At 34.0% G+C, this 12,813-nt stretch overlaps 1 protein-coding gene across 7 annotated transcripts in view; it reads left to right on the forward strand.

Moving 5' to 3' along the window:
- The window catches only part of ZC3H13 (zinc finger CCCH-type containing 13), an 80,600-nt gene that overhangs the window by 31,217 nt on the left and 36,570 nt on the right, over positions 1-12,813 (forward strand). For all 7 annotated transcript variants that reach the window (XM_031017974.2, XM_031017978.2, XM_081814924.1 and 4 more), the window contains 3 exons: positions 3,732-3,871; positions 4,467-4,627; positions 10,472-10,669. In XM_031017974.2, coding sequence (XP_030873834.1) covers positions 3,732-3,871; positions 4,467-4,627; positions 10,472-10,669 — 499 coding nt within the window. The remainder of the gene's footprint in view (positions 1-3,731; positions 3,872-4,466; positions 4,628-10,471; positions 10,670-12,813) is intronic.

The following is a 12,813-nucleotide window of genomic DNA, read 5'->3' on the forward strand; positions in this document are numbered from 1 at the left end:
AGCTGTCAGAATGTTCACTGAAGTATTGTTTATAGAGCAAAATATTGAAAACAAACTGAGTGTGTGTCAGAGAGAAACTGATTAAATAAATTACAATATGTTCATATCATGAAATGCGTTACAGATGTTAAAATGAAAATGGCTGATCTCTACGCATGACATGGAAAGATTTTTTTTTTAAGATTGTATTTATTTTAGAGAGTGAGTGCAAATGGTAGGAGGGGCAGAGGGAGAGAGAGAATCTCAAGTATCTCTGCACTGAGCGTGGAGCCCGACACAGGCTCCATCCCTAGACCCTGAGCTATCCAGGCACCCCTGGAAAGATATTTCTATAGGGCAGTGTGTGTAGTTTTAGTCCCATTATTTTAAAGAGTATAAATATAAAGGTTTATTTTTATGCATACAACACTAAACTAGTAACAGTGTTACCACTGGAGTAAGGATGGCAGTGGGAGGAGTGTAAGGGAATTTCACATTTTACCCTGTGTACTTAAGAATTAAGACATTTATTTATTTATTTATAAAGATTTATTCATTTGAGAGAGAGAGCACAAGCAGGGGGAGAGGCAGAGGGAGAAGGAGAGGCAGAGGGAGAAGGAGAAGCAGACTCCCCACTGGGCTGGGAGCCTGACATGGGGCTCTGGGGCTCTATCCCAGGACCCGGAGACCATGACCTGAGCCGAAGGCAGACGCTTAACCATCTGAGCCACCCAGAATTAAGACTTTTAATAGTGAGAATATATAGGTTAAAGACAAAAGGAAATACTTAAATGTATATAGTCTTTAATCCATATACATATACATTTTATGTGTCTATGATTATTTGCATAAAATGGATTACTGGAAGTAAAATTGTTAAAAGGTATGAATATTCTTAAGGCTTTTACCCATGTTGCCAAATTACTTTCCAAGATAGATGTAGTAGTTTACATTGTTACCTTCAGAAAATGAACATACCTTTTATCTGTACCTTTGCTAATACTTAATACTATAACTAGAAAAAAATGACTCTTTCATACATGAAAAAGCCATATTTATCTATCATTTGCATTTTTTTCTTTTTGTGAATTGCCTGTTTGTGTCCTTGCTCATTCTCCTTTGAATCATTATGAACTCTTATTATATATTAAGAACGTTGGGGCACCTGGGTGGCTCAGTCGGTTAAGCATCTGCCTTTGGCTCAGATCACGGGCTCCCTGCTCCACGGGGGGGTCTGCTTCTCCCTCTCCCATAGCCTGCTGCTCTCCCTGCTTGTGCTCTCTCTCTGTCAAATAAATAAATGAAATCTTAAAAAAAAAAAAAAAAAGAATGTCAACCTTATGTATTGTGTTTTTCTATTATATATGTTCTTAAAATCTCTGCCTTATAAAATATGACATTCTAATTATATTTAATATTTTTCTAATGACTTAGACTAGTCATCTATATGATTCAGTTTTTATTAGGCAATTATGATAACCTCAAGCTATAAAATATGAGAGACATTTTCTAAATTTATTAAAGGGTTTCAGACTTATTTTTGTTTTGAGTTTCATTTTATGTTTTGTGCCTTCTCATTTTTCATTTTTTGTAGGAGACTATCAGTTGCATCATGCCTATTTTGTAGCTCATCTCTTATAGGCCAGGAAAACATCTTCCTTTTGTTTATAATAGATAGCCATAAAATAAGAATAAGTAGTATCTGAGTGAAGACTTGAGAGCTTTTCCTCTAAGCAAAATATATTAGTTATAGTGCATTGATTTTAACTGTTCAGGCTTAGCCCCTTGTGGGGTAGTTGGGGACTGAAGGACTGAAAGCCAGCTTCTCATTTTTTACATGTGTTCTATATTGGTGCTATTTCCAGATAGCAGTTTTTAGAGGGACGCAGGACATTATTGATAATACCTTTAAAAATGCTATAAATTACTCTTTGCAGTTAATTATTCTTCCCTTTGTTTTACACATACTTAGTATTTAGTTATGGAATTTTTATCTGTTAATATTTTAAGAATGCCATCAAACTGAATCTTTGAACCCTATTACTCACTGATACAAAGTGTCAGAATGCACAGTAATACTGAAGATAGCCATTATTTATTTACTTAAATTTAGTATCTCCTGGGGCACCTGGGTGGCTCAGTTGGTTAAGTGTCTGCCTTTGGCTCAGGTCATGATCTTAGGGTCCTGGGATAGAGCCCAGTGTCAGGCTCCCTGCTCAGCGGGGAGTCTGCTTCCCCCTTTCCTTCTGCCCCTCCCTCCTGCTTGTGCGCTCTCTCTCTCAAGTAAATAAATAAAATCTTAAAAAAAATTCAGTATCTCTAATCATTTTATCTAGTAAAAGCTTTATGTCCTTAAATATTTAGTGATTGCTTTCTGACTGAAAAATGTGGTTTAGTCTATTTTATATATTTACTGAAAAATTGTCATCATCCTCTATTAGATGGGTAATCAATTTAGTTACACGGTTTAAAGGCTATATAGCTACCCTCTCAGTTCCCAAGCATATAAATGGATAGTTGGCATTATAATGTATTTGGTCTGTACATGACAATGATGTTCATTTTCTTTTTTTTTTAAGATTTTATTTATTTATTTTGAGAGAGAGAGAGAGATCATGAGCAGAGGGGAAGGGTAGAGGGAGAAGCAGGTTCCTTACTGAGCATGGAGCCTGATGTGGGGCTCGATCCCAGGACCCTGAGATCATGACCTGAGCCGAAGGCAGACGCTTAACCAACTGAGCCACCCAAGCGCCCTGATGTTCATTTTCTTGTGCTTTAAGCAATCAAGTAGGACAACCTATCTTCGTTGTTTTTTAGTTCTTCATTTTATTTCTTTACCCCAGGTTAAGGAATGGTGATCTTAAGTGCTAAAACTATCGTTTGAGAAGACACTTCAGTTCCTAAGCAGTCAAGCCCAGCATTGTCATGTGTTAGGATAGGAGTCACTGAAATTCCTTCCTCTAGGTTTTTTGGCATTATAGCAAATGAGGGTGAGAGGTTGGCTGGCATGGCCAGTAGCCACTGAAAACTTTCACATATTGTGATGAAATAGCGCTGCATACCATTCTCCCTTTTTTTTTTTTTCCTTTAACCAGCCGTCATATTTTTTTCACTGGAAAAGGTGAATGGAAATAAAGGCATGGTATCAGATCTGTTGAGGAGATAGGCAGTTCTAATCTAAGGAACAAGTACAAATCGCTTATAATGGAAATGTCACAGCTCCCTCAGACATTAGGTCATGTACACATTAGTATTAAAATTATCAGACTTTAGTTTTAGATACAAATCAGTTGTGTCACTAGTAAAAAAAATATGGAAGCAATGTAGGACACCTAATGCAACCTTCATTTAATACTAATGAATCCTTAAAGTCAAGGAGATAATGAAATCACATCCTATTCAGGATGAAATATTGAAGGCTTTGGTATCTTTAATATTTACAATTTACATGTTAGTTTTTAATTGTGTCTTTTAAAAATTCCGTCTCCTAACCAAAATTCCAACGCCAGGCAACCCAAAACCACTTTCAGAAAACCCAAGAATCTTAAAAATGTTTGGCTTTTCATAAAGAAATCAACCATGTTGATTTTAATCCTTTATAGAAACAGTACATATTTTATCTTTGAGAAGTATGTTATTCTAATGAAAGAATCTACCATTTTAATTTGTATAAAAAATTAGTGGAAAAAAATTTCTCTAATTTTTGGTATAGATAATAGTTTCTGACAAGTAATGTAATTTTTATTTTAAAGATTCTGACAATGGAGATATTAATTATGATTACGTTCATGAGTTGTCATTGGAAATGAAGCGTCAGAAGATACAGAGGGAATTAATGAAGCTGGAACAAGAAAACATGGACAAGAGAGAAGAAATTATTATTAAAAAAGAGGTATGCTGTTTATTGAAATATACGTTAATAATTAGCATCAAATAAATGGCTATTGATCAGAGAATTCATTAGCTCTATCTTAAATTGTATTAGGATATTGATACACTGATCAAATTATTGTATATCAGCTACATATATGTCAATCATTTAATCTTCACATTATTATAAATATGAAATATTTTTGCTTCTGAACAGGTAAAAAACTGAGGTTGTATTGTGTAGAGTCTCCAGCTAATGTTAAATGGGATTTGAATCTATGTATGTCTGTTTTTTAGGCCTAAGCTATTTCTAGAATACTTGTTTATTTTCTAAAGAGGAGAAATGCAACTTATTTGAATATAATTTATGATTTCTCTGAGGAGATTTTGAAGTTTTATAATTTTAGTTTGCTTTATTGATATTAGTGTTAAGTTAGGGCAGTTATCATATTGGTTAAAAGCATGTGTTTAGGAGTCAGATTAATCATGGTGTCTGTAATAGCACTTAATATTTCATCTGAAGTTTGGTGTGTTTTAGAAACACCTACTTTGTTGTCTGATTATAACAGCCATGATTGAAGGAGTTTCTGAATTGACTAACTGAATTCTTTTAAAAGGTTTCACCAGAAGTGATTAGATCAAAATTATCTCCATCACCTTCTCTAAGAAAATCAAGCAAATCTCCAAAGCGAAAATCAAGCCCTAAGTCGTCATCTTCAGCAAGCAAGAAAGACAGGAAGACAGCTGCAGTATCCTCACCCTTATTGGACCAGCAGAGGTCAGTAGGGTGGTAAATAATGCCAGAATTAAATAGCTTTTTCTGAAATGATACTCAAAAGAATTAGTAGATTACAGAAGGGTACTTATAATACTTTCAGTATTTAATGTAAATTTTTTTCTTCTAAAAAAAGGTACAAAAAGTTTAAATTTAAAAGAAAATTATACAGAACAATAAAACAGATGTCTGTGTCCCACCTACATATGCTTCAGAGCTTTTTATTTTTTAAGAATAAAACATAATACATATATATCCTGTCTTTCCCTCTTGAATTTGTTGTTTTTGATACTTGTGCATGTGTGTTTATACTTTCATATGTATTATTTTTATCTGTTTAATCTTAATACTTATATTAAAGCTTTGCTTCTGCAACTTTCTTTTTCACTTAACATTTTTTATATTTATATTGATGTATATAGCCTTTTTTCATTTGAGTACTTATACTATATTTACTTTTCTGCTATTGAACATTGACGTTGTTTTCAGTTTTTCGCTATTACAAGTTATACACAGTGAATGTTCTTCTTGTCTCCTTGTGCACATCATTCTGAGATTAGATTCTTTATAGCCTATATATAGCAGTATGAAGATACTGGAATTATTCCAGTAACCAGTTGAGGAAATAAAAATAGAGATAGGAAAATATGATTACATTGAGGGACTAATAATAAGACAGAAGACACTTTCCCACTTAATGTCACTCTATACTATTTAAATTTTGTTTTAATTAAAACACATATACTAATTTTCTTTAAGAAAAAAACCTAAACCTCTTCCCAACATATGACCAGTTGGCAAACTGTCTATCTGAACCCACAAGGAAACTTATATCTGTCTTCTTCCTTTTAGTTTCTAGAGGCTTTAACCCTACAGACTCCAGGTACCTTCTGCCTAGATTATTATATCCTACTAACTGTATTTATTTTATCCAATGCCACTCCCCTACACACATAAACATTTTATTCAGCAGCCCCAACCTATTCATTTTACAGATGTTGTAAGAGAAATCTTGAAAGAACAATTCCAATTAATTTACTGTGCCATTGAAAAACTCAATGGATTTCCATTCTGTTGAATAAAATTCAGATTCTATTTTTTTAAAGATTTTACTTATTTATGAGAGAGAGCACATGCGTGCACAATGTGCATGAATGCATGAGTGGGGAGAGGAGCAGAGGGAGAGAGACAAGCAGACTCCACTGAGCAGAGAGCCCAATGCAGGGCTCAATCCATGCAGGGCTCAATCCCAGGACCCTGAAATCATGACCTGAGCTGAAGTGAGAGACTTAACTGACACCAGATGCCCTAAAATTTAGATTCCTTAAAATGACATTTATACTTTGATCTTTTCAGTCTTGTTAATATTTTTGTCCAGTTTTCTTCCTACCCTCTTCCACCTTCAGTTCTTCAATGTCCAGCTCAAATTCTGTCTTTCCATTAAGTTTTTCCATTTCTCTTTATTGAGCATAATTTCTATTCCTTTTGTATATCTTTCAGATTTTATTTATACCTCCCTCTTAATATTACTGTTTGCATTATATGTTTCATCTGTCGCATACATGTATTAGAACCTCTGTTATACTTAAGCTTCTTGAAGATTGGGATCTTGATGGTTCATTGTTTTTTCTCCCCACTGCACCTACTTTGCATAGAGCTTTGCATTGTATTAAGACACTCTGTAAAGCTGACTTGGTCCTCTCCTTTGCTCCTGGAATTGAATAAATGTTGCAAAGAAATATGGAAGAAGTGAATTATAGAGTGATGGCAATCCACTTCATTTGTTCTTGTTCTTTATCCGCTTGGCTAACCAATTAAATAACTATCCCTCAGTTCCTTCCATCCATTTCTGAAAAACAAAACAAAACAAAACAAAAACAAAACCAGCATACCAGAAATACCCTTCTTTTTTTCCTTATCCTTTCTGTTTATAAAATCTTTGAAATTTAATCTCTTTGTCGAAAGTTTTGTTAACTGTTTGGATGAAGGGTTAGTTTCATCTTCTTCTTTTTCATATAGTCTTCTCTTACTGCTTTATTAGTAACTCATTTATCCTCTTATTATTTAGCAGGAATAATTGCTCACCTTGATTTAATTAGTATATTTCTTGTATTCTAGGAGTATAGCATTTCTTTAGCCATGCAGTTTACATTGTGTAGTGTGTGTCAAATCATCAACTTCTGGTTTCATTGCTGAATCATACTGTAAGCTGTTTGAAGGCATATTAAGCAAAAAGTAAGGATTAGAATTTCAGTTAAAATTCAGTAGAGTGGGGCGCCTGGGTGGCTCAGTCGTTAAGCGTCTGCCTTCGGCTCAGGTCATGATCCCAGGGTCCTGGGATCGAGCCCCGCATCGGGCTCCCTGCTCTGCGGGAAGCCTGCTTCTCCCTCTCCCACTCCCCCTGCTTGTGTTCCCTCTCGCTGTGTCTCTCTCTGTCAAATAAATAAATAAAATCTTTAAAAAAAAAAATTTAAAAAAAATTCAGTAGAGTGTTGTAGCAATGACAGTAAGTCATCTGAGGTGACAATCAGGTAAATAGACTCCTTGGTCTTACGTTGTTATCATATTGAGTAGGCAGCGTAATTACAGACAAATTGAAACTCCTACTTCTCCCTGAAAGCTGGCTGTTTTCTTTGATGTTCATTGTGAGATATATCCTGATAGCAAGCTTAAGGCTAATATGTGAGATACAGTGTGCTTAGATACATCAGCAAATGTATTATCTGTTCTGTCCATCTACATTGTTTCTTAGTTTTTATTAAGTAAATTTTTCTTTATAGCTCTTTGTACAGAGATGTACAAAGTAGGTCAAAAGCTGTTCAAAAGGAGTAGTTTTAAGGAGAGAGAAGGAAAGGATCTAAAAATGGTAGAATTAGATAATTGACATCTATGTCACAAATAGGAAGTAGGCTCTGCCAATAAAGAATAATCAGTTGACTTAAAAAAATGTTGAAAGATCTTGTTGACTTCAGAATGTGCAAAACCAGTTTTGACCCATGTAGTTGGAAGGCACTTGAAACCTCATATTGTAACGTAATTGTGATTTCCAACTACCAATATTTTTGAAGGTAATGTGAAGAAATTCTGTACTTCAGTGAGTATATTGGTGTAATCCTGGTTGTTGTAATAGCTTAATCCCAAAATGTGAGTTTAACACTACAGAAGTTTATTTTTCACTGAAGTAAAATCAAAATGGTGTTCTGATTAATACATTGCTCTCCTATCATAGAGATTCAGTAACCTAGGCTCCTTATGACATGGCTCCACTTGGGTTTTGGGGACACCACAGAATGGAATGTGCAAAGAGAAGAATTAATTGGAGTATTGCTCTTACTTGGCTGTACAGTTTACAATTGCCTGGAGTATGAGAGTCTTTTATTAGTTAGGCCTGGAAGTGGTTTATATCACTTCTACTCACATTTTTTGGCCAGAACTTGGTCACTTGGCCATACCTGATTTCAAAAAAGTCTAGACAGTATGGTTCAACAGTGTCCCAAAGACAACATTTAGTAAATAGCTAGTCCCTGTCACAGGAAGTAATGTAAAAATACAGTTTGTATCAAGAATTCCTCTATTATTTTATCTTTAAAATAATTTTTTAATAGATAGTAACTATTGTTTTTTCTTTTAAGTAGAAAACATTTAGAAATGCAGGCATTTATCGCTTATCTGTTAGATACATTAGAAGTTTGAGTTATCTCATAAATACGTAATGAGATATGTGGCTCATAAGGTTCATAGCAGAAGACAAAAGTGAAAAATAGATTTGATCATACTTTAGTAATTTCTGACTTGCTACGTAGCTAACCCTACCTATGATAATAAGAAATAGGGGTAAGGATTTTCTGAATGCCCACTGAGTCCATTGATTTTATACTTTTATCTTTTTAAAATTTTACCAGCAATTTTGAGGAAGATGCTGTCCATTACCTTTTCATAGCTAAGGAATCATGGGATTAGAGACCTCAAGGTTACGGGAAGTAAGTTCTAGGATATAAACTTATGTCATCATTTATAAAAACTAATAGAGATAGTGAAATGAGTAGCTGGTGAACCGGATACATGAAGAGAGCGCTGCTTCAAAATTCAGCACCAGACTAAACAGTGTTGGAGAAAACAAGAACAAGTTTAATAACAATTTAAGAACAAACAAAAATAATAAATTCATAATTTTAGTACAATTTGAGAGAATAATTGCATTGACGTCATGAGACCAGTTGACACGAAAATTAAAGCAATCTGTGAACAAAGATATTTTGGGAGAAAAACAGTTTTTAAGAAACTGAAAATAACAGAATAATGAGATTGCCAAATTTGGAACAAGTAGAATGAGAGCTGCTTAAAAGAATTAGTGAATTTGAAGACATATTTGGGATATGAGAAAGCAAAAGGAGAGATGGAAATAATAGAAAACTAAGACATGGAGGAGAGATCCAGGAGATGCAGTAACTATAATAAAGCTAACCATAGAGACTTGGGCCATTTGGAGAATTGATGAAATAAAAATTTTTTAAAAATTGAACTGAAAGAGTTAAGGTTTTAGATTGAAATGGTTTACTGAGTTCTGGAGAAGGTTAAATAAAGAAAACCTAGATATATCTTGGTGCATTTTTAATTTCTAAAGAAGAATGTCTCATAATCATCCCAGCTGAAAAACTGGGTAACATGCATGGGGAAAAAGAAATGGACTCTCTTTGTAGTCTTCATCTGCAACACTAAATGTTATAAAATATTATAACAATATTTGTAGAGCTCTGAGGGAAAAGGATATTAACACCAAAATGCTGTATTCAGTCAAATGACTGCAGATACAAGGTAAAGACAATTTTGGATATATAAGAGGTCAAAGTTATACCATTTGGATAAAGTTATTTAAAGTGCCAAATTAAAGAGGATACTCTACACCCAGTAATCACTTCTAGGTAGATTAAATGTGAAAGGTAAAATTCTCGAATTTTAAGGGACTATTTTTAGTCACTGTAATCTTAGTGTTGAGAAAGATTTCTTAAACAAGACTTAAAGATTGGGATGCCTGGGTGGCTCAGTCATTAAGCTACCTTCAGCTCAGGTCCAGATCCCAGGGTCTTGGGATCGAGTCCCACACTGGGCTTCCTGCTCAGCGGGAAGCCTGCTTCTCCCTCTCCCACTCCCTCTGCTTGTGTTCCCTCTTTTGCTATCTCTCTCTGTCAAATAAATAAATAAAATCTTAAAAAAAAAAAAAAGACAAATGTTTAAATAAATGTTTACTAACAGTGTTTAGGATTTCATTTATAGATGATGTAATTTTGCATTCTTTATCATAAAAATGGAGGCCACCTAAAAGATTTACCAATCTGAAACTGTTTAAAGAACTTATGGAGCATATCTATTTGATGAAATTTGATACAGTCTATAAAAATAATTATCTACATCTGTTTTTTGTCATAGAAAACCCATGCTATGTTTAGTACAAAAACTTTTACAAAACATTATAATGGTATTGGGGGAGGGAGAAGAGACCTAGAAAAACTGTGGGCAAATATCCAAGGTGTTAACAAGGGTTATCCTTGGGTAGTGGAATCATACATCTACTTTTCTATATAAGCTTAAAAAAAATTCAGTTCATGCAGTTTTCTTGTTATTTCTATTTCTGAAAGAATCTCTTCTTACTCCACCTCTATCTTTCTCAGAAGCCTATCCTTTAAAATTATATGTGGCAAGTTAAATTAATTATTTGCTCATTTCTGTGTATTTTTTCCTGGGTGTTGATACCATTTTTTAAGTGTGCTTTGTTAAAATGAAAAAAAATACCCATTTGACCTTCCAAAAGTATTTGGACCTCTAGTGATAGTTTTGTATTACCTTCAGGAATTCAAAAGGCAACCAGAGCAAAAAGAAAGGACCTCGAACTCCTAGTCCACCCCCTCCTATACAGGAAGATATTGTTCTGGGGAAAAAATACAAAGAAAAGTATAAAGTAAAAGATAGATTAGAAGAAAAACCAAGAGATGGAAAAGACAGAGGACGAGATTTTGAAAGACAAAGAGAAAAAAGAGACAAGCCAAGGTAAGTAGGATTATATATTTTTAACAATCTTACTTTTGTAGTATCTAAAATACTCACTTTTCAGAAGCTTTTTCAGGCGTTATTGTAGTAGATTTTTTAGTGTTTTAAAACTCTGTGTATTTAATAATTCCCATGTTGAGTTAAGGATAATTCAGTAAACATTACCTTAACATCATAAAATAATGAAATTTTTTATCTTAATCGTTTTTAAGTGTACAGTTTAGTAATGTTAAGTATATTCACATTGTCATGAAACAGATCTCCAGAACTTTTTCATTTTGCACATCTGAAATTCATCTGAATAGCCATTAAACAACTCCCTTTTCCCTCCTCGCCTAGCACCCCAGCCACTACTAACCACCATTCCACTTTGTTTCTATCAATTTGACTACTTTAGCAGTCATATAAATGGAACCATTTTGGTTTTTTTGTGACTGATCTATTTCACTTGGCATAATGTCTTCAGGATTCATCCATGTTGTAGCATGTGACAGGATTGCCTTGCTTTTTAAAGCTGAATGATACTCCACTGTATATCCATTCCCCTGTTGGACATATGGGTTACTTCCACCTCTTGGCTCTTGTGAATAGTGCTGTGGTAAGCATAGATGTGTTAATATCTCTTCAAGACCTTTCTTTTGATACTTTTGGATATATACTCAGAAGTGGAATTGCTGGATCATATGATAGTTCTGTTTTTAATTTTTGAGGAAATTTCATACTGTTTTGTGTAGGAGTTTTATAGTTTTAGATTTTACACTTAGATTTTTAATCCCTTTGGAGTTAATTTTTTGTACATGGTGTAAGATAAGGGTCCAACTTCATTTTTTTGCATGTAGATAACCATTTTTCCCAGCAGTCTTTTTAGAAAAGACTGTCTTTTCCCCATTGAGTGGTCTTGGCACCCTTGTTGAAGATCATATGGCCATATGTGCAAGGATTTATTTCTGGACCCTCTATAGTACTCCACTGGTCTGTTTGTCTTTATGCCAGTACCACACTGTTTTGATTACTTAGCTTTCTTATACGTTTTAAAATGAGGAAGTGTGAGTTCTCTCACTTTGTTCTTCTATATGAAAATTATTTTGGCTTATTTACATGTCCTTTGGAATTTTGTATCAATTTTTGGATGAATTTTTGTATTCCTACAAAAAAATGCCATGGGATTTCAATGGCGACTATGTTGAATCTGTAGGTCCATCTCAGTAGTATGGACATCCTAACAGTATTAAGTCTAATCATGAGCATGGAATGTCTTTCCATTTATATGTGTTTTCTTTAATTTCTTCCAGTGATATTTTGTAGTTCTCAGTGTACAAGTTTTTGAACTCCTTGGTTAAGTTTATTCCTAAGTGTTATATTCTTTTTTTATGTCACTCTAACCGGAATTGTTTTCATAGTATCTTTTTCAGATTGTTCATTGTTAGCCTAGAGAAACAACTAATTTTTGTGTGTTGATTTTTGTGTCCTGCAATTTGGCTGAATTTATTCTAACAGTGTGTGTGTGTGTGTGTGTTGGGGGAGTGTGCATGCGCGCTCACATGCATGCATGTAACCTGTAGGGTTTTCTGTATGTAAGATCCTGCCATCTTTGAATGGAGATAATTTTACTTCTTCCTTTGCAGTTTGAATGTCTTTCATTTCTTTTTCTTGCCTATTTGCTCTGGCTAGAGCTTCAATACCATGTTGAATAGAAGAGATGAAAGCAGGCATCCTTACTTTGTTCCTATCTTAGAAGTTTTTAGTCTTTCACCATTTGAGTATGATGTTTGCTTTGGACTTTTCATAAGTTGCTTTGTTATGTTGAGATAGTATCTTTCTATTCTTAGTTTGTTGAGTGTTTTTACCATGAAAAAGTGTTAAATTTTGTCAAATGTTTTTTCTGCATTTATTGAGATGATCATGTGACTTTCTTAATTCTTGAACCATTCTTGCATTTTAGGAATTAATCCCACTTTGTCATGGTGTGTAATCCTTTTAATGTGTCATTCAATTTGATTTGCTTGTACTTTGTTGAGAATTTTTACATCAGTATTCATCAGGAATATTTGTCTAGTTTTCTTGTAGTGTTTTTGTCTGGCTTTGCTATCAGGGCCTCATAGAATAAGCTTGGAAATATTCCCTCCTCTTTAGTATTTTTGGAA

Source organism: Leptonychotes weddellii, chromosome 3 (assembly GCF_054177405.1).
Source record: "Leptonychotes weddellii isolate Sample4059 chromosome 3, ASM5417740v2, whole genome shotgun sequence".
NCBI lineage: Eukaryota > Metazoa > Chordata > Mammalia > Carnivora > Phocidae > Leptonychotes > Leptonychotes weddellii.